General features: G+C 37.2%; 1 protein-coding gene across 3 annotated transcripts in view; it reads left to right on the top strand.

Moving 5' to 3' along the window:
- TENM3 (teneurin transmembrane protein 3) overlaps positions 1-22,093 on the top strand; it is a 960,849-nt gene that overhangs the window by 865,193 nt on the left and 73,563 nt on the right. For all 3 annotated transcript variants that reach the window (XM_079305926.1, XM_079305927.1, XM_079305928.1), the window contains 7 exons: positions 109-231; positions 3,690-3,904; positions 10,335-10,545; positions 11,070-11,171; positions 11,312-11,506; positions 12,855-13,055; positions 15,914-16,099. In XM_079305926.1, coding sequence (XP_079162052.1) covers positions 109-231; positions 3,690-3,904; positions 10,335-10,545; positions 11,070-11,171; positions 11,312-11,506; positions 12,855-13,055; positions 15,914-16,099 — 1,233 coding nt within the window. The remainder of the gene's footprint in view (positions 1-108; positions 232-3,689; positions 3,905-10,334; positions 10,546-11,069; positions 11,172-11,311; positions 11,507-12,854; positions 13,056-15,913; positions 16,100-22,093) is intronic.

Here is a 22,093-nt window from a genome sequence, read left to right as displayed (position 1 = left end):
TTTTTAACGTATGAGTTGCTATTCCACTGCAAAGCATGGAAAGTCGTTACTTGTGCAATTTGTCCTTGTGGTTAAAAGCATCAAATAACCTGTATTCTCTACCACCAGCAATGCATCTGTTTGGCCTCAACTGGCAGTTACAGCAGACTGAAAATGATACATTTGAGAATGGAAAAGTGAATTCTGATACTGTGCCAACACATCCTGTAACAGTTCCTGCTGGAGACAGTGGTAAGTGAAATGGGCACCAATTTATTTTTTTTTCCCTTCTTTTGGAATATTTCCTTGTTTTGTGTCTTACTTACATCATCAAACAGTTTTCCTCCAAGACTCTATATTTAATGCAAGTACTCTATATTTAATGCAAACAGTTTTCCTCCAAGACTCTATATTTAATGCAAGTACAGAGCATTTGTAAGTAATAGTAATTTTAAATAGAGAAACAGGAACACACAGTTTCTCCTATCTAGCATGTGAAGGGGTCTATGGATCCTGAGCAATAATGCTGATCTTTGTAGGAAAGCTAACTGTCAATCAAAATTCCTCACAGAAATTTACATGTGATATTTGATGAGGATCATCAAATCATACTCAGAGAAGCAGAACTTCTGTTCACTCTAAATATATGTGACAATATTTTTTACTGTTGTTGTGGGGTCCTCATGACCAAGGAGCTTCATGTGGCATAATGACCTCACTATGGAATATCTTGGGTTTTTCTCAACAAAGGTTGATGGTTTCTTCTCTCTTTTTCTTTTTTTTTTTTTTTTTAATTTCTCTCTGAAATTTAATAGGTCAGGTATAATATGTACATTTGTTTTCTCAAAATCTCTAGCATATAATGTTGAGTCTGAATCATCCAACCAATATATAAAGCAAGAAAAAAAACCTTTCATAATTTTGTTGTAAGAGCTTTTAAAATACAAACCACATAAAGGGATTATTTTTTATCGACCTTTTTCCATGTTGCCCTTTAAGATTCTCAAAACATTTAAGAGCTTGTGCACTTTTGGCTAACAGAGGCTTCAAAATCAATAGGTTTTGAATGGAAAACTTGATTTAAATGGTTGATGAATGCAGTGTTTTCTTCATTACACAAAAATCCATTTTCCCATTCACAAGGTACATCTGACCTCCTAACCACTGAGAAGGAGGAAGCCTCTGCCAGAAATTGACATCTTGAAAATTTTTCAAGTTATCACAGCTCCAAGTCATAGAAAAGTTATAGCTCAGTTCACTCCTCTTGTCATCTTTGTAAGCCTGTGGAACTTCTCCAGTAGGAGATTTTCTTCTCATTTCCTTTACCTTCCTGCTTTTTTCTTGTACCTACATAGTCATTATCACTTCCTGTGTTTTTCTTACTTATTTTGAATGAAGAGCAACAAAGCTACTGTATGTTTAATGAATGTTGATGCTGCATTAACAGTTCATCATCCCATTGTCTTCTGCATTCAATAGCCAATATACCTTCTTTTATAAAATATATTGATGTTTTTGTAAATATTTTATAAACACTTACTAGGTTTTTTCACTTGATAATTTTTAAATTATTTTAACAAACTAAAACCTGTCACACACTGCCTCAAAAATAAAAGGAAAAAACAAGGATGTCAAATTCATTTTTCCTTCCTTATGTCCTTAAACAGTGTTCACCCTATTAAAATACTGTCCTCTGCAGAATATAGTACGTGGTCATTTATCAGCATGCTCAATTCTAAACAACAGACAGACAGAGAGTACACATTTTAAACCACAAAAGAGAGACCAGTTAGGCAGAAGGGAAAGTGTGATGGCTAGATGTGAAATGTGAGGAGTGGGGCCCCTGTGCTATCACACTGGTTACTGAGAACTGTAAGGAAGAATCAATGAATTCAGATACTTCAACAGCTGAGCAACTTTCAGTACCACCCTTCTCTAGTCCCCTGGTAATGTCTTGATCCTCTGATTTGGATTTGAGAAGTTTCAACCACCCTATTAGTAAATGTGAATGAACATGACATTTCATGTTTTGATGTAAAGCTGTGTATAAGAGCTGTTGCTCTCTAGAAAATGGAAAGGAAATTATGACACTATGAAGGTTTTTCTTATCATTGAGATACAACAGGGAACAAAGAATAAACACCCTAACCTTAGGGTGACAAACAGCTACTGACAGCGGTGTTGGGGTGCTAAAGGGGCATGTAGCTAGAAAGTAAAACCATGATTTTTTTCCAGTGAAGAACATAGGAGTCCATAATTGAATTATCTGCTAAGTGTTGAACCCCAGAAACAGGCATTCCTGGGAAGCTGATTAATGTATTTGATAAATGGTGCTTACTCAAGCTGTCTAGCTCATCTTTTCAGTAGTACAAGGCAGTTATTTTTCATCTGAAATGTAGAAATAGGGGAAGTTGCAGATCAATACAGCAAACAAGTGTTTATTGTTTAGTGATTACCAGTCATCAGTGTGTGAATTTATTCAACACAATAAGCTTAAATGTGAAGAAAGAAGCAAAAAACAAATCCTTAAATTAACTGAAATAGTGAATACAGATCCATCTTCTAGAACAACACACAAGTATTATGAAAGGTTAAGTCCAAATTTAGAAAAGCATTAGACTCATCCTGAAAAGTGTTTAAAAACTGGTTTCTTCAAGATCAGATATTTCAATGTCTCTTCTCAACAGCACTCTGATCAGTGAGATAATCCTGTGAGACATTTTCAGTGACTCCAATGCTGTTGTGACACAGCTCTGATGATGATACAAGTTCCCACTCAAGGCCTCTCAGCAGTGCTTCTATACCTGTTTAATTCAACAGCAGTCTTGGTTCATCTTGGATGCACAAAAAGTGGCAAGGATCAATCTGTGACCTCACCTGGCATTTCAGATTTTAATCTAGTTTTTTTTTTGCAGTTTAAATGTTTGCAAAAAGGTTGTGTCAGTTTGTTCCATCAAATGATGAATAATGTAGAATTTGAACATAAAAGACAAGGCTGAATTGTCAGTTCTTAAGAATACTTGTATGCAAACAAGTGAGCATCACATGAACATGCTAATCACATTCAGATGGATTTAGGTCAATCTTTGTAATAGACTAGCTGATGAAAATATATGAATTGGTGAAGACACAGCAAACTCCAAGACTATAATGACAGTTCCATTTTTCTTTATATTGCTTCACTCAAGCCTCACCTTCACATGCCAGCTGCTTAAAGTCAGCATTGTTTGCTTACACAAAACCAAAAATAGGTAACCAGAGCTGTAGCATTTGTTAATATTGAATAAATGCTCTGATATTTAATGTAGAAAAGATTATATTTTTTCTTTTGACTACTTATGCTTATGTATCTATTATTCTTAAAATCTGTATACTGCATTTCGCTTTTTCTTTTTTTTTCTTTTTAAGGTGAGACTTTATTCTGAGAAACCCATGTTAAAATACTAGTGCATGAAAAGAATAGTTTCATGTGGATTCTAAACTGTTTCTCTAATGCTCCTCTTAGGGATGCTACAGCATTTTTAGTATGTAGGTATTTGTGGTATCTCTGCATTTTTATTTCCAAATCATCGAATTCCTGGGATCTTCTGTTCAAAAAGATTGTTGGGTAACATTTTTCTGAGGTAATTCGAAATATTGGAATATATATATGAAGGATGATTGAAAGCCAGAAAGGAATACTAATTTTTGATACCCTTATTATTCTAAAGGAAAATTAGGAGGATTTGCACAAGAAAACAACACTATAGATTCTGGAGAACTTGATATAGGCCGAAGAGCGATACAAGAAGTACCCCCTGGGATTTTTTGGAGATCACAGCTCTTTATTGATCAACCACAGTTTCTAAAGTTCAATATATCCCTTCAGAAAGATGCATTGATTGGAGTGTATGGTCGAAAAGGCCTACCACCTTCACACACTCAGGTGAGAACTGCTTGCATTAAAAGTAGCACATTATTGAAAACCATGATCTTGTCTCTTTTGTATCTTTTTTTCTCTCTCTCAGGATTACATTCTTTTCTATTTTGCTGGTTTTCATTTTTACTATTTATAGTTTATTGATCTCATGTGATGAACAGAAAATTGGTGATGCTCTGTGTTGGGATCTAGAATAGGGGTACAGGGCATTCTTATTTCTGAGCTGTTCTATTGCCTAATCAATGCTGCTTCAGATATGGAGTTGTTTCATGCAAAATTTATAGGTGCTTTTTTTGATCTTTGGTATATGCATTTATCTTTAAAAACCTAAGCAAACTAATACAGAATGTTATGGACATACATAAGGTGGGGTTGAGAGTTCCTGCAAACAGCTCATTAACCAAATTTCCAAGAAAGAATACAAGCAAATACTACAGTATTTACGGTTTGGTGTCTCACTAAATAAAAACATTAAAGAAAAAGTGTAAAATACAAAAATACAGTGAACTGGGGTGGTAAAAGTGGCAGTCTTCACTAGGCATCTAGTGTCTTGAAACTTTTTTCTTAAGTATCCAGAGGACTTATTCTGTTCCACTCTTCAGAAGATTTTTAATTTATTGCATCTGGTCACACTTCCTAGTAACAAAAAAACACTTTTTATCCATAGTGATAGAACAGTTAGAGTATAAAAGAATAAAGTATAAAACAACAGTCTTCTTGAGTGGCAGGAGAAACAGAGAATCAGTGCTTCAGATGTTTTTTTAGCATTAATTGTATTCATATTATTTAAAAGATTTAAGACCCTCCAAGATTAGATTTCTTTCATCACAATACTTGTCCAAGTGCTGGCTAAGATCCATTTTTCCACCTACGTAGGTATTTTAGCTCATTTTCTTCTGCCCTATTTGGAGAAGTGTCTTAGTGTTTCTTTATTTTATCTACACTTTTGTTTTGAGTGTAGGGATTTGTGGTGGACACAAATCTAAGTATAGCAGTCAAATGGTGTAATTATATCAAAGCTTGACTGATTAGCAAATCCATATCTTCAAAATTCATATATTTTAATTCAGTCCCATTTTTTTATATTTTGATTTTCATGCTACTGCATTATTTAAATTTTTTGTGGGTTTTTTTCAGGCATAAATTTTAAAATATGTACAATATAGAAATATATTACTAAAATGTTCATAATTATTATGCCTACTTAACAAATACAAACCACAGAGGAAGGGTCAGCAAAGCAGCTAAAGTCATGGAATGTTACATTAACTTTGTTTTGTAGTTCAGTTTCCATTAAAGTTCAAACACCTTACTGAATGCAGAAAGTGCCCTCATTTTTACTTAAAAATTGGATCTTCATAATAATAATTAAATGGATTTTCTTCAGACTTTCACATATGAACACCCACCCTCAGGCTGACAACAACCACATGAAATTCTAGGATAAAGAAAATTGATTCAGAAAGTTATCAGCCATTTGAAATAGGGGTTTGGAATACAAATGTCATCTCAATAATAATATGAGTTAGGGGGATACATGTGTGGCAAGAATGAACAAAACTGAAGAAGCTGATCTAGGCTATACATTTATATGAGAAATCATGCAAGTAAGTATGTCTGTTAAAAAAATGATCTTTACTTGATTCCTTATCCTGTCAAAAGATTGAAATAGGAGTGCCATGTATCCAAAAACACAGAGACTACTAAATCTGTTTCCTGTCCTCTGTCTTACATAGACTCCAAGTTCTTACTAATGTTTAAGTATGAAACAGCAGAAAGAATCATACGTGAGTCCTGCTTGACATTTTGCATATACTATTCCCAGGATATAGGTCAAGTTGTCTTGTCCTGTTTTTGCCTGGTGTATAATTAGAGTATTTTTAACAAGCCATTGACTGACACTTGATACATTTAAAAATTGGTCATGTTTACTTATCAGTGCCCTAGTGAACTTATAAGGCTGCTAAAGTTTCCCAAGGGTACAGGTTTAGCAGAGTGTTTATATGGCCTTGAACCCAATGATGTCCAGTTTAAGGGCCTGAGATAAAGCACGTATGTAATGTCCTAAAAATGCAGTTTCAGTAAGTAATGGGGTTTTATTTGCAACCATGCTCCTTCATGTGGGGGAAAAATGGAATAAAGTACATCTTGATAGTTTAGACCTTTCTCCAACAAAGTCCTAACACAGGACTCTGATGAAGACACAATTCATCCTGGTAAAATACATATTTAACTGAAGTAGCCCATATAAGCAAAATAAGGCATTTTGGCAAAAAGGCATCTAATGAAGTAGAACACTGAGAACATTACAAGCATAATTTCATTCATTGCTTTCTTATTTTCCCTAACTCTTACAGCTTGTACTGACAAAAGCTCCTAACTGCAAGCTGGGCATAGGTAACAGGGACAGACTAATGCTGATGTTTGGCTTCACTGCATCCTTCCATCCTACTTCCTTCCTTCCCTTCCATCCTGTCGATTAGACAAGGCAGCTCACTCATGTGGCTGCAAGTGTCACAGGAACACAGCAGACAAACACATGAATATCCATGCTGTATTTGGTCAAAGGCCCATCAAGCCTTCTGTCTGTGATGGGGGCCACGAGCAGACACAGAGAGATTAACAAAGCAGATGATAGCATTGTAGTTATTCTTCCCACAATATGCTTTTGGCCTCCAGAGTTTTGAAGCTGAAGGACTTTGCTGAGTCAAAGATGCTGTCTTTGATTTGCCTAAAAATCTTTCTTAGATTCTTTTTTCCTGTGAATTTGCATAGTCACCTTTGAGCCTATGGAAGCTTTTAGCATCTGTGACATTTGCAGCAGAGCTTAACTACGCATCTCACACTGCACTCCTCAGTGTGTTTTGAGACAGCAGCTTTTGTTTGACACACTGTTGGTAGTGTTTTGAAAGAGGCAGGGCAGAATTTCTCATTCATTTCATCTCCATGCCACCCTTGATTTATGGATCTCTAGAGTTATCAGTGAGTTGTATTTTTTCCAGCCTGCTTTGTCATTCATTTTATGAAAGCTTTTTCAGTCCTTTGGTCATCCTTTTTTGAATGTTCTCCAGTTTTAATGCAACTTTTTCAAGGTGTGGAGACCAGAACAGCGCAGAACATAAGAGGTATTTGACTATGATGGTTTTATTCTATGTCTTAATGATGTCTGCTTTTATTTTTAAATTATTGAGCTCTTATTTCCATAACTTGTCTACCATAGCTCAAAAATCTCATCCTACAATGACAAAAGTTGGCTCAGAGCCCATTTCTGGATGTGTAAAGCTAGGGTTGTTTCATGAGGACTTCGAAAAGTAGGATCTTACTCACATATATCATTTCATGTCTGTGTCTCTTGAATGCTATCTGCTCTTATCTTCTAGTCACAGAATGACAAGTGCTAATAACAAAATTTATGCAAATGCACAACTGCTGCTTGTTTCTCAAACGTCAGCGTTTGAATTTTTGATCTTACGTTAAATAATTGAGACCTCATTACTTCCTGCACTCTGCCAGCATTTGTAAATTTGCCTTGTCACCAGCCCTCCTCTAATATCTTTGCTCATATTCCTGTGATATTCTACATGTGTAACCACACAGCACAATTTTCTTTCGCTCCCTCCTTACACCTTTGGTATTTATACCAATGTCTGTCTTCTCTCCCTTGTCACCTTTGTCTGTAATGCAAAATTTGCCTTTTATATTTTCCACCTTGTTCTCCACTTCTCTCCTGTAGCTTTACCTCTTTATCCACCTCTTTTTGGCACCCAGTTAAACCTGACAGCAAATAAGAGGACAATGTAGTAAATATCTGTCCCTAACTGTACAACCTCTGGTCCCAATTATCCTACCATTTCAGGGGTCATAATAAAAATGTGATAGAAATAAGCTTGGGAGAGATCTCAAGAAGTCTTAGTTTGCACCCTTATCTTGTAATAGGATGAATTGTATGTAAACTATTCCTATAAATCACTTAAACAATAACAGAATGCAGAAAATTTAACTCTTGTTTTGTCCCATAATCCAAAGTAATAGCAATGTAGCATGTAGGAAATGCTTTGATCATATTCAGGACAGAATTTTTGTTGTTTTGCTGTATTCTCTTTAGGTGCCAAAATTAGTCTCAAGCACAGCTACTATTTGTGTGTCACAGACTGATCTGAGATGCATAGTTCTCTTTCTGGGGAATCATAAATAAATCAACCAGAAATAATTGACGGTGGCTGTCCATTCAAAACCCAATCAATGCATGCCTGAAAGTCTTTGTGACACTTTCTAAAAATGTCAGTTCCATTGGAGCTAGAGAATCAATATGTTTATTTAAAGAGACTTAAGAATAAAAAATATACTTTGGTTTAAAGCAGAAATGTATGGAATGGTAGGGCAAAACATCACATTTAGACTCAATATAAAGGAAATTAATTTATCCTCATAGGAGGAAAATAAAATTGGTATGGTTGTGGTTATGAAGACAATTGTTTTTCCAGTCTATTTTTGTTGCCATGTCCCAAATATAAAAAAGAGCAGCCTTTAAAAGGGTTAGTTAAGATCAATTATTGTTTTTTGCTGGGGGCCAGAATGAAAAAAATTCTCTTCTGTATGGCTTTTTAAGTGTAGTCTAAAATGGTGTTCTGATAACAGCATATGTCTTTATTACATTACAAATACAAAATCGTGAATTGTGCTGGGTTTGTCAGCCATTGTGGCCAATCAAGTGGTGTAACCACTTGTTCCTGTGTCAAAAATACAGTTTTAATCTGAAATTGTCCTTCTACAAGAGTGGTCTCTTGCCATCTACAAATTACAAAGTCACAACTAATGTCTACGAATGACCTGTTAAAACTCAGAGCTCCCTGAGCCTTCCCTTTTTAAAAATATTAAAACCACCAGAGAGGCAGGAGTGGAAAAAAAAAGCCAAAATTGTTTTTCTCTCTCTCACAAAATAAGATAAATATTTAATTCTCTGACAAATGAGAGTGTTGAATGGTTTTGAATAATTGCTCTCCCAAAACGATCGCATTTGTTTCCATGTGGTGCAGCACATACAGAGCTGCCGAGGCACCGGCTCCTGCGCATCCTAATTACATTATGTTCTGTTCTGCTCATTCAGACATAGCTGGAAAAGTGTCTCGGGTGTGGATAGAGTCATATTAACTATGCATTTCCTTCACATCCTGTCTGGTGGGAAGATGATTCTGATTACTGGGGAGGAGCAATCTTACAATACCACTGAATTTTGGCCAGCAATTTCAACATAAGAGAACATAAGTACTTAAACCCTTGTTCCAGGGAAAAGGCTATCATATTTTCTTTTGTCCCAGGAGCAGTTTCTGAAGGTCATAAATCAGGGTGTAAAAATCACTGATACTCTGGTCCTGGGAACTGATCTTATCTCAGCTCAGGTGAATCAGTACTTTCACATGATGACCTTTACTTTAATAGACCCTGGATATAATTTCATTTGAGAGAGATCTTGAACATGTGGAAAGATTGAAGGTTTATGTGCTACAGTTCACTTCATGTGATAAACATGTGTCACAGTAGAAGTGAAACTTTGAACAGTCTTAGCAGTAAAAGCAGAGACCCTCTGCCACAAGCAGGAATGTTCTTCAATTTTCCAACCTGTTTAATTGTGCTCTATACGTATTGATCTTTATATGTTCGACATGCAGAAGACAACTTTCAAGCCATGAGAACAGACTCCAGATAATGTAAAATCAGTGTAGGGCCTGGAGCAGTTTTAGCCCTCCAGGTGCTTTAGCCCTAGTTAAGGTGCATAAACATGCATAACATGCATAAAAACCTGTGTTGTGAGTTGGCTTGTTTTTATCAGCTAAGAAGCTGCTACATTTTTCCAAGCCCCATAATAGTTGTTAAAATATAGTATGTGCTGTCCATTGACCTGAGGTACCATGGGGCTTGTTCAGTTTGTCATTTTTGATAGTTACAATGTTTTCTTATTTCCATCTCCTTTTTTGAACTTCTGTGAAGAGAAATAAAACTCTTGCTGTCCTTCCTCCAGAATGCTGTACAAAAGGGGGAAATCTGAAATTAAATGAAGAAAAGTAGATTATTGGTATTGGATATTATTATTATTATTAGTCCATATGTATGTAACACGGTTGAAAAGTTAGCTCTCACCTGTAATTAAGGTGCCTGTCATGAAGGCAAACTCATTTCAACTGCTATTTTCTTCCCCTAGTGTGTGTAATGGGTACATAGGCCATTTTCAACTGACAAAGTCATTCTAATAAGCATGAGAACTAGTTGGTAATTTTGTTTGAATGCTTAGCAAGGAGCAAAAAAATAGGAAAGAGTTGGTTGCAGCTCCTGCTTCCCTGCTCCAAAAGGAAGTTCTTGGTCTACATATAAGCATATTGTCAGGGTGGTGCCATGGTCATCCCATGACTTGCCAAGCTCTGTCTGTGTTTCGTTGCAGTATGACTTTGTGGAGCTCCTGGATGGCAGCCGGCTGATTGCAAGGGAGCAACGCAACCTGCTGGAGTCGGAGCGAGCAGGACGGCAGGCGAGGTCTGTCAGTCTCCACGAGGCAGGTTTTATCCAGTATTTGGATTCTGGCATCTGGCACCTGGCCTTTTATAATGATGGGAAAAATGCAGAGCAGGTGTCTTTTAATACCATAATTATAGGTAAGCATAATCTTTAAAGCTCTCACCAAACACTAGCTTGGGGTCAGGATTTTTAGGAATTTGTAGATAGATTTTCATAGTTAAATGATCTGACTTTTTTTTTTGCAGGTTTTCCATTTGTGTTTCTTTTGCTACTCATAATAAAACACAGAGTATATATTTTAATCTCTTGATCTAAGGCATAAGGGTTTTAATTTCTTTGTCTAGGGCATAAGTACTTCTAGTGAAACAGTGCTTGAAAGGAGGACGCTGTTTTGAAGTATTTATTAAATGGTGCAGGATTAGATTTAAAGTATGGAGCTCATATAGTTTTACACTTGTAATTTTAGCCTTTTGGTTAGAATATACAGTCCTAAGATACTGGGGACTTCAGCAGTAGAAAATCACAGCTACTTGAGCTCTTCATACAAAACAAATGTAAACACTTCTTGGAGCAAGAAAAAGCTGTCAGTTAGTAGTGGTTCAAACGATAGGCACTTCATGCAGTGGGCACCTGTGAATTATCCTTCTCTATTTCCTTTTAGAGTCTGTGGTGGAATGCCCCCGAAATTGCCATGGTAACGGTGAATGTGTTTCTGGATCCTGCCATTGTTTTCCTGGGTTTCTGGGCCCCGATTGTTCGAGAGGTAAAGCAACCCAATGCTTTTCTCAAGTCAGTTTAAGTGAGCATGAAGACAAATGAGAAAAGCAACATTTCACATGTCCTTCATTATGAACTTTGGTGAAGTTGTTTATTTTGCTTGTTCTGTCATGTTCTGTTCCACAGCAGCCTGCCCGGTGCTGTGCAGTGGCAATGGGCAGTACTCCAAGGGACGCTGCCTGTGTTACAGTGGCTGGAAGGGCACCGAGTGTGACGTGCCTACAAGTCAGTGCATCGATCCCCAGTGTGGGGGAAGGGGCATTTGCATCATGGGCTCTTGTGCCTGCAACTCTGGGTACAAAGGAGAAAACTGTGAAGAAGGTAAACGAGTAAATATTTATGCCAACACCAGCTGTTGTTGGGCAGGTTAACAGCTGGCACATCCAGCTCTATAAATTTTTCTAGATTTAGATCTTATACACTAATGCTGTTTCTTCAAAAGTTGTTTTACAATACTAAAAATCAAGTTTTGGAATCACTAGTATCACTGAACTCTACAGAATTATTGTACTCTATTTATTCTCAAGTAAGAAGTGGAAAAATCCAAAGTAATGTGCATGTAATGTTTTTGCTTGCCAGTATATTTGGGTTTTGTCTGGCTGAAGCCAGCTAAGAAGAAAGAACATGAAACATATATGTAGGAATTCTAACTGAATTTTCTAGATATAGAGTAATCATTAATTTATTGCATTTGTTAGTAGTCTTTTCCACTGATGAGATTATGGAAAGTGCTGATTCAAATGCATCAGGGGGAAAAAAATAATGTCTTATTCTTGTATTCCAGAGATGTGCATAATAATATTCATTCTGGTGTGCTGCAAAATGCAGTTCATTTTCCATTATATTTTTTAGGGAGTAAAAACTGCTATTTTATTCCCCAATCAAATTGATTTTATTGATCTCTACATACAAAGTAATGCAATTAAGTCTCTGGAATTAAATTTTCAGACCATTGACCCTACAAGTGTAACACTTTGTTGAGTCAAATTCCTAAATTAAATCTCATCATCTAAAGCACAAGTAAATTAAGATAGATAGACAGTATGCAACTCATTCTTTTCTGAAACAATTTGGGGTTCCTATATAGCTGTCAAAACTGTATAGCAGTGGATTGGGTCAGTTGTACCAGGCAATAGTGCTGGAGAGAATCCAGCATGTTATGATTAGACAGAGTCAAGATCAGTTGCCCAAGACCCAAAGCCAATTTTGCTGTGATTCAGAAAAACTAGCAAACCTTGAAAGATTCTCCATCGATACAGTGGTAACCTGTAATTGTCTTGATGTCAGTTATGTGCACGCACAAAATTTATAGGATCAGAAAGTGATGTGAAAGGGAGGTGTTCTTGCAAGGAAAACTGCAGCTATGCAAGAAGTGACAAGCAGTGATGTACCTTGTAGCCAGAGAAGGGAGACCAGCACAAAGACATCTTATTGCACTCTGTCTTTTCCTCATGCATTGCAATGAAAGAAAAGTGAACTTCTCAGCTTCAGCCTACTAATGTTTGCTTTCAAGATGGGTGCAGTGCTGCCTACTTCATCAGGCATATTTCATAATTGAAATTTCATATTTGAAATGTGTATTAAGCACAAAAGTATCATTAGCACCTATGGGTTGATGACTGTTGTTAGGATTGACAGGTTCAAGCTGAGCTTTCTCATCTCCCTGCAGCGGATTGCTTGGACCCAGCCTGCTCCAGCCATGGTGTGTGCATCCACGGAGAGTGCCACTGCAACCCGGGCTGGGGTGGCAGCAACTGTGAAATCCTGAAGACAATGTGCTCGGAGCAGTGCTCTGGTCATGGCACCTACCTTCAAGAGAGTGGCAGCTGCACCTGCGACCCCAACTGGACAGGTCCAGATTGCTCCAGTGGTAAGAGTTAAAAGCACTGGCATTTTATAAAATGTTGATGTCTTGAATAGCAGCATTTTAATGACATTATTGTGTTAGGACCTGACCTGCTAAGCTGATTGATCTCTTTGAGTTGACTTCAGCATGAACTGTAAATTGATTCAAAGGCTGAAAATAATTGATGAGTTTGAAGGATTTGAAAATCAATATGTTTGTTTGTATCTTTTAGCTGCCTTTGTCTGGTTATCTCAGGTATTTCACAAGCAAGTTCAGAATATTCTTTGCATGATATGGATATTTCCTAATACATCTACTTAGAAACTTAAAACTACACTAGTGAAACCAGGGACGTTCACATTTTAATAATCTCTCCAGCTAATTTGAGGTAATTTTCCTGAAAAACATACAGCATTCAAGTTGGAAGGCAAAGGGAATGCAAGAATGAATCTTAAACAGCTTTCAAGGCAGGGTGCAGGCTGCCAGGGTGGAAAGAGTTGGTAGGAGTGAAGAAGCAGAGGAATTTCTTGAAATATGGAACTGAGCTTATTAAAATCATAGTCTGCACTTAGAAACAAAAGGAGAAAACTAGAAGTACTAGCGCACAGAGCAGAATCTAAATATTTATAAAGTATGACAGCAGCTTTTTGACAAATACAAGTTTTTAGAATCTTGTTTAGTAGCCACACATCAAAAAAGTAATGATGTCTAACTGTGAGACGTGTATTTGTCTAAACCAGTTCATCTAAGAACTCAGACGTTTTGTTAATGAAAAACTGAACACATGGGCTAGCTGGGTTTACGCCAGCTTATGAATAAATATAACTTTTTCATGAGGAACCATCTTTTTAAAACAAATGTACTTCCTGACCAGGATCTGTGATACTTCATAATGGTTTATGCATACGAGAGTGATAGAGTTCCAAACATGCGAGAAAAAGTGACAAAGAGAAGAAAATGTTGTCTTCTGTGAAATTTGTTTAGAAGAAGAAATCCTTTTCTGTTTCTAGCACTAAAAATGGCTATTTGTGTTAGACCCTGTCTAGTTCTCAGGCAAAACATGGATCCTCTATTTACTGACACGTCCTCTGTGCTTCTTTTGATGACCAGTTATGCTCCATCTTTTACTTAAGTTTCATGGAATGATTTGTCATTAAAATAACATAAAATGTTTCTGATCTCAAATATCTCAAGTGTGTCGGACTCACAAAAGAATGTTTGTAAAAACATGCAGAGATTATTTGCTGAAGCTGTGCAAAATGACTTTCAGAGGAGTACACTAAAAAAGTAAATCTTACCCAAAAACATGTTGTTAAGCTGTAAGATGAAGAAAAGAATAAGTTATTTCCATCAGAGACTTTTATAGGTTTGAAATCAGCAGAGCTTTCCTCTATCTTCATCAGCAGTTTGTCCGTTAATTAGCCCTTCAATTCCACTTCAATTAAATTAACTCTAATTAATAAATTCATTACAAAGATTGACGCACCTTGCTCAAAGCTAGTGTGCTAAAAGCTGATAAACACCTTCACTCTAATGAAAAATTGATTAGATTGAAGAGAAATAAACCTTTCTTTCTCAGAGCTGCAGTGACGTTTTGTGACTATGAAGTTAATCAAACCATGTTGCATCTTTTAATCAAAAATATAATTCAAAGTAGATATAAAATGCTATATAGTTGGTGAGGGGGGGGAGGGGGTGGAAATTACAGCTGTCTTTCTCCAGAAAGGTTTTGGGCGGTTTCTTACAGAACATGTCACAGCTCCTTGATACTGTGTTTAATGTTCCACAGCACTTTGAGATAGCAGGGAGAAAAACACTGTGGATCAGGAAACCAGAAACCTTTCTTGCACTGAATGCAAGTTTCTTTTGCTCTTAAAAATATTTCTGATCTTTTATTACTGAACTACTTGCTGTCTTTTGCAAGAAAAAAATACCTAAATATATCATTTCTATAAACCATACATGGCTACAGCCAGCTGTATGCCAAGGAACTAAACAAGTCCCTCAGCCTAGATTGTATCTCTTTGTTTTTCTGTTTTCTGCTTAGCAAAAGTAAAGTTTGCTGGGATCTGACTAAATAAACCAAAACAGTAAATGCAAAATCTGGCAGTGTAAATTATCATCTTGTACTAGCTGAGACTTAATATGTGTTATTTGACCTCTAACTACCTTTGGCTGTTAACCTATTTTTCAATTATTCCAACAGATACAAGATCCTTTTACTATATGTAAATGACAAGTTAAATTGCTGTATGTTGATTTATTTTTTAAACAAAGTATTATTGAAACCAGACTGTTCCTAGCTGTCATACAGTATACAAATCCACTGAAAGTAAAGGAGTAAAATGATCTTTTATACTTTACAAGTGTGTGTCAGTGTGTCAGCATAGTGCTAATTTGTCTCACTAAGGCTGATTCTTTATAATGAAAAATGTGTCAGAAATGGCACATTTTAACTTTGAAAGAAAGCAGGGATTATGGAGGGAAAACCTTGCTAATTTGAACTTCGTCATATTAGATTTTCACTCACAACAGACAACGATCCAGGTATATGTTACATTTCCTCACCGTGAGTACAGTGTAACTTCTGGTAGGTCTGAGAGCCATATAATCTAAGATACAGAAGGTTACTCTTAAGACATGTGACCACAAAGAAATGTACTTGAAAATTACTGCACTTAAACATCAATGATGTCTGAAGGAGCATTAGCAAAGAGATAAAACTCTGTGCTCTCTATTCTGTCGAATCTTAGGTGAAAATGTCTTTCACTGTAAATCCTTTTGATTTAACTTTCAAAGATTTTGCCTTTGCTATTCTGCTCGTGTGGAACTGAAGTGGCTCTGTTCTGACGGAGGCGTCCCGCGTGTCCCTGTGCTTGCAGAGCTGTGTCCGGCGGAGTGCGGCGCGCACGGCGTGTGCGTGGGCGGCGCGTGTCGCTGCGAGGAGGGCTGGACGGGCGCGGCCTGCAGCCAGCGGGCCTGCCACCCCCGCTGCGCCGAGCACGGCACCTGTAAGGACGGCAAGTGTGAATGTAGCCAGGGATGGAACGGAGAGCACTGTACCATTGGTAGGCTGCCTGTGCTTTACCCTGCCCCCGCTGCAAAATCCTGACAGCCGGCGCCGCTGCTGGCCGCGTCTCAATAGAACTGTATTGATTTTGAGGGATGTTTCTTCAAACGGAGTATTTGCACGTGTCAGTCTGTGAAAGAGAGTTGGTATTTTAAGAAAGGAATTGGTTATATAACAGCTCATCGGTTCTTCTTACCTCGTTTGCCGTGATAAGAAGGTGGAAGAATTTCCTCTTCAATCTTTTCCCTTTAACTGCCTTTCACTGAGGGGGTGGTTACTTTTATTTTGTATGGTAAATATAGTATTTGATTTGTGCTTATCTATTTTTATGTGATAGGTTTATGTCTTTTGGAAATGAAGCTTCCTATTGTTTTTCTTTCTTTTTTTTCCTCTTTTAAGGAGAAGAAGCACTAAAAAGTGACTTGCCTGCATAAAAATGTCACTTGCACCATGTCATAAATGTGATCTAACTGCCCAAAATTATCTTCCATCAACATAATGTTCTGTTTTAGAATACTATCAAATTTCTTACATGCTAATAATGTAGCAGCAGTTTAATACAGCTGATTGAGAATAAGCTTCTGTGTTTCTGTAACCAAGTTAGTTCTAGTGCCTGAAAACCTGTGGAAGTTACTCTATCAGTGGAGCTTTTCTTACCCAGTTATTTACAGTCCTTGTGTCCCATGTAGAGCAGGATATTCTCTACTGCAGTGGCTTTGACAGTGAGCTAGCATGAGAAATTATGCATGTAAATAGGACTAAGACAACATGGAGCTGTAGTGCTAAGAAATTCCCTTCCACACTTCCCTTTGTGCAAGATGCTGCAGGTCTGTAACAGTGCAGTAGAGTCCTATCCAAACAATTGTTATCTTGGCAGAAACACGGAAAAAAGCTTCTGCATGCCAACAGGTAAGAAGAACAGGCAAAGGAACTGGCAATGTAAGAGATGACTGGTTTGTACTTTGGTGAGTGAAGAGCATTGCATGGAGCCCATTAGAGGCTGTGACAGGACTGACCACATGACTGAAGTATTTATGGGGCACATCTCCCAAGTATGTGATGCATCATGGATAAGCACTTTGAGGTGGATTGAATTGGCAACAAAAGAGGTAGCCACAGGTCAGACAAAGGCAAGCATAACACTGAGTGATGAGGAAATAATGAATAATCTGAATAATCAAAAGTCCAATAAGTAAAAAAACCCACATATTCTGTGTTTGGATAGATGGAGGAGAGATGGTTAAAAGAAGTGATGTAGCTGAAGCAACAGGATAGGACAGTAAGTCTAACTGCAGTGGATCTGATAGATGTAAATGTAGCATGATTTGCTTTTGCAACAAGCTAAAAAGAGCCTGGAGATGTTTTAACTTCAATGAAGGTTTTGAAAGGGCTTTAACTCTGGATGTGTTAGCACAGCTAAGCCATAACAGGGACATGAGTATCTCAAAAATAGCAAAACCCAAGCTGTGCTCCCAGGTATTTTACAGCCATGGCTGAGGGGCAGGTGGTGGTGCTGTACTTGGTGGTTGCAAGAAGCAGTGACAAGAGCTTTGAGGGCAGGGAAATAAGGGCCTCTTAGAGCTGTGTTAATTAATACCCACATTATTGCACCCAGAAGATGAGGTTTTTCGTTTTAGAAGGGAGTCAGGTGTGAAAGTAATAAGATTGACTTGAGAATTATTTTTTACAGCAATCACAATTGATTTTTAAAACTAAGTTGATTGGTTGGTCTGGGGGTTTTGTTATTTACTTGTGAAATTGCTCAAACATATGAGGGAGAGGTAATCAAGATGCATCTGCAGAATCTGCAGGGAGAATCGATAGGGTTAACATTTTTGAGGAGCTTCCAGAAAACATGCTGACAAAGAAAGTAGAGAGGTGGGGAGAGAACTGCTTTCTGAACAATAAAAGAAAATAAATATTTAGAAGTAGGATAAAGCCTTTCCCTTGACTGCTTTGACTTGCCAACGAGCAATTACTCAGCAGATCACTCTGCTGTTGGTCTTGCTGACCTTGGCAGCGTTTCAGGGGTTGTAGTTATACACGGATGAACTGCTCTTGAACAATTTTTCCAACATATTAAGCATAAACGAGTTTTTCCTCAACACTGGGCAAGCAGGTCTGTCTTCCCACCTGTTTATTCTTTAAATGGGTGTTTACTTTGTGGCTGCTGCTGTAAAGATAGTTTGATTTGTTTATATTGCCCTTACAGCCTCAAAGGCAAGTAATGAGGTTACAGGCTTTAGCCTGCTGTTACATTTATTTTTTTAGAGCTGTTTTCTTCAGGAGCCCCACGTTACAGAGAAGCCAGGTCATTTTATTGCTCATTTCCAACAGTATTGCAACTTAGTGGGGGAAAAATTGCTGCCTTCTTAGCTTGGCAGATGAAGAGTCAATTTGCTTTTCTCTCATCTACCCTACAGCAGGTAGTAGCTCTTTCTGAGCAATAAATTTCAAAACACAAGGGACTTCAGAATGTTTCTCTATGCCAACCAATTTTTTTATTGTCACCCTCCATTTGTAACCCAGGCATTTTATGCTACTTACAACTCTCTACTTAGTAGAAGAATATTTGCATAATTTGTGTTATGTGTATGAAAGACTCCTACTCACTCTCCCTCTTATATGTCTAAAAATAAACAATTGCACCCTTCTTATTTCTAAAAAGTCATTAACCATTTAACTGCAGTACTGTGAAGTATTTTAGAAATGCAAATGTGTTTCTTTGTTGCTATTAGCTGGAAGCCCTATGAAGTGCAAAAGCCAAAATTAACAGCTTCTTTGAGAAAGGAATATTCCAAAGAAACTGTAGGTCTACAGGGCAATTCACTTTACTCACTTTTTGGGGAAGGAATAGCCCTCCAGATCTCTGGCTGAAGGTACAAAATGCATTACTCACGGAGGCGCTAACTGGGATATATTCTGAATCATCTGAATCCATAATTCATTTGATCAAAGAATTTATGGTATTTTTGTAAAGCATGAATGCTATTGAAAGTGGTTTAAAAAAAAGTTTTGTACCTCAGCTAACAATTTTTATGTATTCTTAAATTATAACTATCTGTCCAGTCTCATTTTCAGTTATCCCACTAAGTTTGTATTGTAAGTTGACATGTGTTAAAACCTAGAATGAAGGAAAAAAACAAACCTCTCTCCTTATTAAAGCAAGGTAGTCCTTACTTGTATTTCTCTCTAATTAATAATTTAAATCTTAGATTACTTCATGAGTTATGCCGATTTTTACATATACTTCACAATATTTAAATGGAATTTAGTCAGAGGAAATTCTAATTACTCTAAACTGCCAGATGCCTGTTTCATTGATTTTGTATTATTATTATTTCAATACTTCAGGGTGTTGGGAAGAAAAATTGTAGGTGATTGTAAAGGTTTGCTTTTTTTGTTCCAAAAAAAATTTAGACATCTGCTTATCTGGATTAAACATCAAGGTTTCCCTAAGGCTGAAGATGACAGGACTGGATTAGAGAAATAATATGCACATGTATTTTATATACTTTTATTTGTGATAGAGAAAAGAATAGACTAAATAAATCAGGGAGGAGGGGAGGTCTAGTTGTTTGAATCAATGTGTATTGTAAGGTGGACAAGATTGTTTGGACTCACACAGTTAACCTGATGTCTGTTGCTGATACCCACTGTTCCATTATGTGTCTTTGGCACAGGGCAGTGCAACTTCCATACCACACCTGATGTCAGCCACACCTGTGAGCCACTGCCTTTGCTCTGAATGCATACTTCTACATATTTACATCAAAGATGTTCAGACATAAGTTCATGCTCAGCATTCTGATGAATGAATCTAATAGGAATTAGCAAAACTCAAAACTTGGTGCTATTGTTTAGCATCCTAGAGGCTTGAACTAAATATAGGCAATGTATGTTTCAAGTACTGAACTCTGTAAGGCACCTGAATTGCTTATAGTCTCTTCCCTCTGGAGAACTGTAGTCATAAAATCATAGGGTCATGGAATAGTTTGGATTGGAAGGGAACTTTAGAGGTCAATTCCCCCTGCAGTAAGCAGCATCATCTTCAGCTAGATTTGCTAGAGCCTCATTTGCTGAGGCCCTCATCCAGCCTGGCCTTGAATGTTTGTAGGTCATTCACAACCTCTCTGTGCAACTTGTTCCAGTGTTTCACCACCCTGTTGAACAAAACTTTTTCCTTTAGTCTAGTTTGAATCTACTCTCTTTTACCTTATAACCATTGCCCCTTGTCCTGTCACAGCAGGCTAACATGTTTTAATGTAATGTTTTACGATTTCCTGTATCCCCATGAGAATGGGTTAAATCAACAGTTCACTGCAGAGCTATGGAAAATCACCTGTCAATTGTTTATTTGGTCTGCAAGTAACATTCATGGGTCTGAGGTGAGCTCCATATATTATTTTTTGAAGCTCAACCTACATCTCAATGGGATACAAGACAGCAGATGCACAGCTGGTGCCCAGGTGATAGCCTGGATGAAAATTTGCTCAGTAATTAAGTTTTCATAACAGAGTTGTGCTAAAGTATATTTTTGTTTCCTTCCTGTCCTGGCTTGCAATGAGTTCAGTGACCCTCTCCTGTCTGAGCAGTTGTTTTGTGAGATTGGAACAGATATTATTTCAGAAAGTCTATTATTTTTTGTGATATAACTGTCATGTACCATGAGTATATTAGGTAACTGTCATAGGAAGCCCATAAATATGAATACTTTTCCAGCTGCTTTTCCATTAAACTCTGTTAGCTGAATGAAATTAGTAAATAATTATGTTGGTGGGGAGCCTGCAATATCTAATGTGCTGTGTAACAACTCACTTTTACAATGCAGCCTAATTTTTCCTATAGACTAAATTAGTTTTAGCACAATCTAAATTGCAAATTTGCCAATTTGCATTAAAACTATGCCTACTTGTTCAGAATTGTCAACACCTCTTTTTTAAAAGTCTTTAACATTAAGCATGGGTGGATAAGACCATCTGTTTATAAAGCTTGCCTGCAGCTCCATTACTTAACACAAGACAGGTTACAGCTGTTTAATTGTTATCATGTTGAACGATTATCTTTCAATCCAAAATTAATATTTGTATATGTATGCATGGAAAGCATATCATTAAACATAAATGAGCTAAATGTGGATTAATGTCATTAAGCATTCACATTAATCCCTCAGGAGAGCTAAAGTTAGCATCATGGTACTTCCATGCCACTTTTGAGTGCCGCATGAGGCTGCTTTACCTGGTGTGCAGAACTGAAAATCAAAGCCAGCAGTGGTTCACTGAGAAGTGTGCAGCTTATGTTTACATTCCAGTGAGAACTGCCATCTAATTTTCTAATCATTTCCCCTAAAATTTAATTGAGAAAAAAATATAACAAGGAACAGCAAATTATTTATTTTAACCTTTTTCTTAGCATGACATTCAAATCAATCAAACTGAAAGCATAAGTTTTCCTCAGCAAGCAATTTCTAGTTTCATCTATTTTAGCCAGAAAATCAGGAATGTCATCTGGTTTAGATATTCAGAATTATGAAAAAAAATAAGTCTAGAGCACTTTCCCATAACTGTGTTTCCGTTAGCACAGACTGTTCTGGTAACTGATTAAAATGGTTTTCTGACTGGGGACAAACACGAAGGCATCAGTGTGCTGCTGGTTTTCCATGTGACCAGATCAGCATTAGCACAGAAGTACAGCAAATGTTGAGGAATGCTGAGACAGAATCTCCTCCTGTAAGCTACGTGGCCTGCACCTGTTCCCTTCAGCACATGTTTAGCTTAGGGCTCCTTATACTACAGATTTCAAATATGACTGCAGGGAAATGACACTTTATGTCTCTATAAGATCAGAGAGCAAGTAAAGACAAATGTGTTCCTTCAGTTAATTAAACTAAATGCTTATAGAAAACTTGATATGGCTGTATATCATTGCACTATACATTTTTGACACATGGGCTTGACAGAGTAAGTCAGGAACCAGTTTGAGGAGTTGATCT

The sequence above is a fragment of the Erithacus rubecula genome (assembly GCF_903797595.1).
Source record: "Erithacus rubecula genome assembly, chromosome: 5".
NCBI classification, from domain to species: Eukaryota; Metazoa; Chordata; class Aves; order Passeriformes; family Muscicapidae; genus Erithacus; species Erithacus rubecula.
Note: the sequence above shows the minus strand (reverse complement) of the source record. Positions and strands in the feature narration are given on the sequence as shown.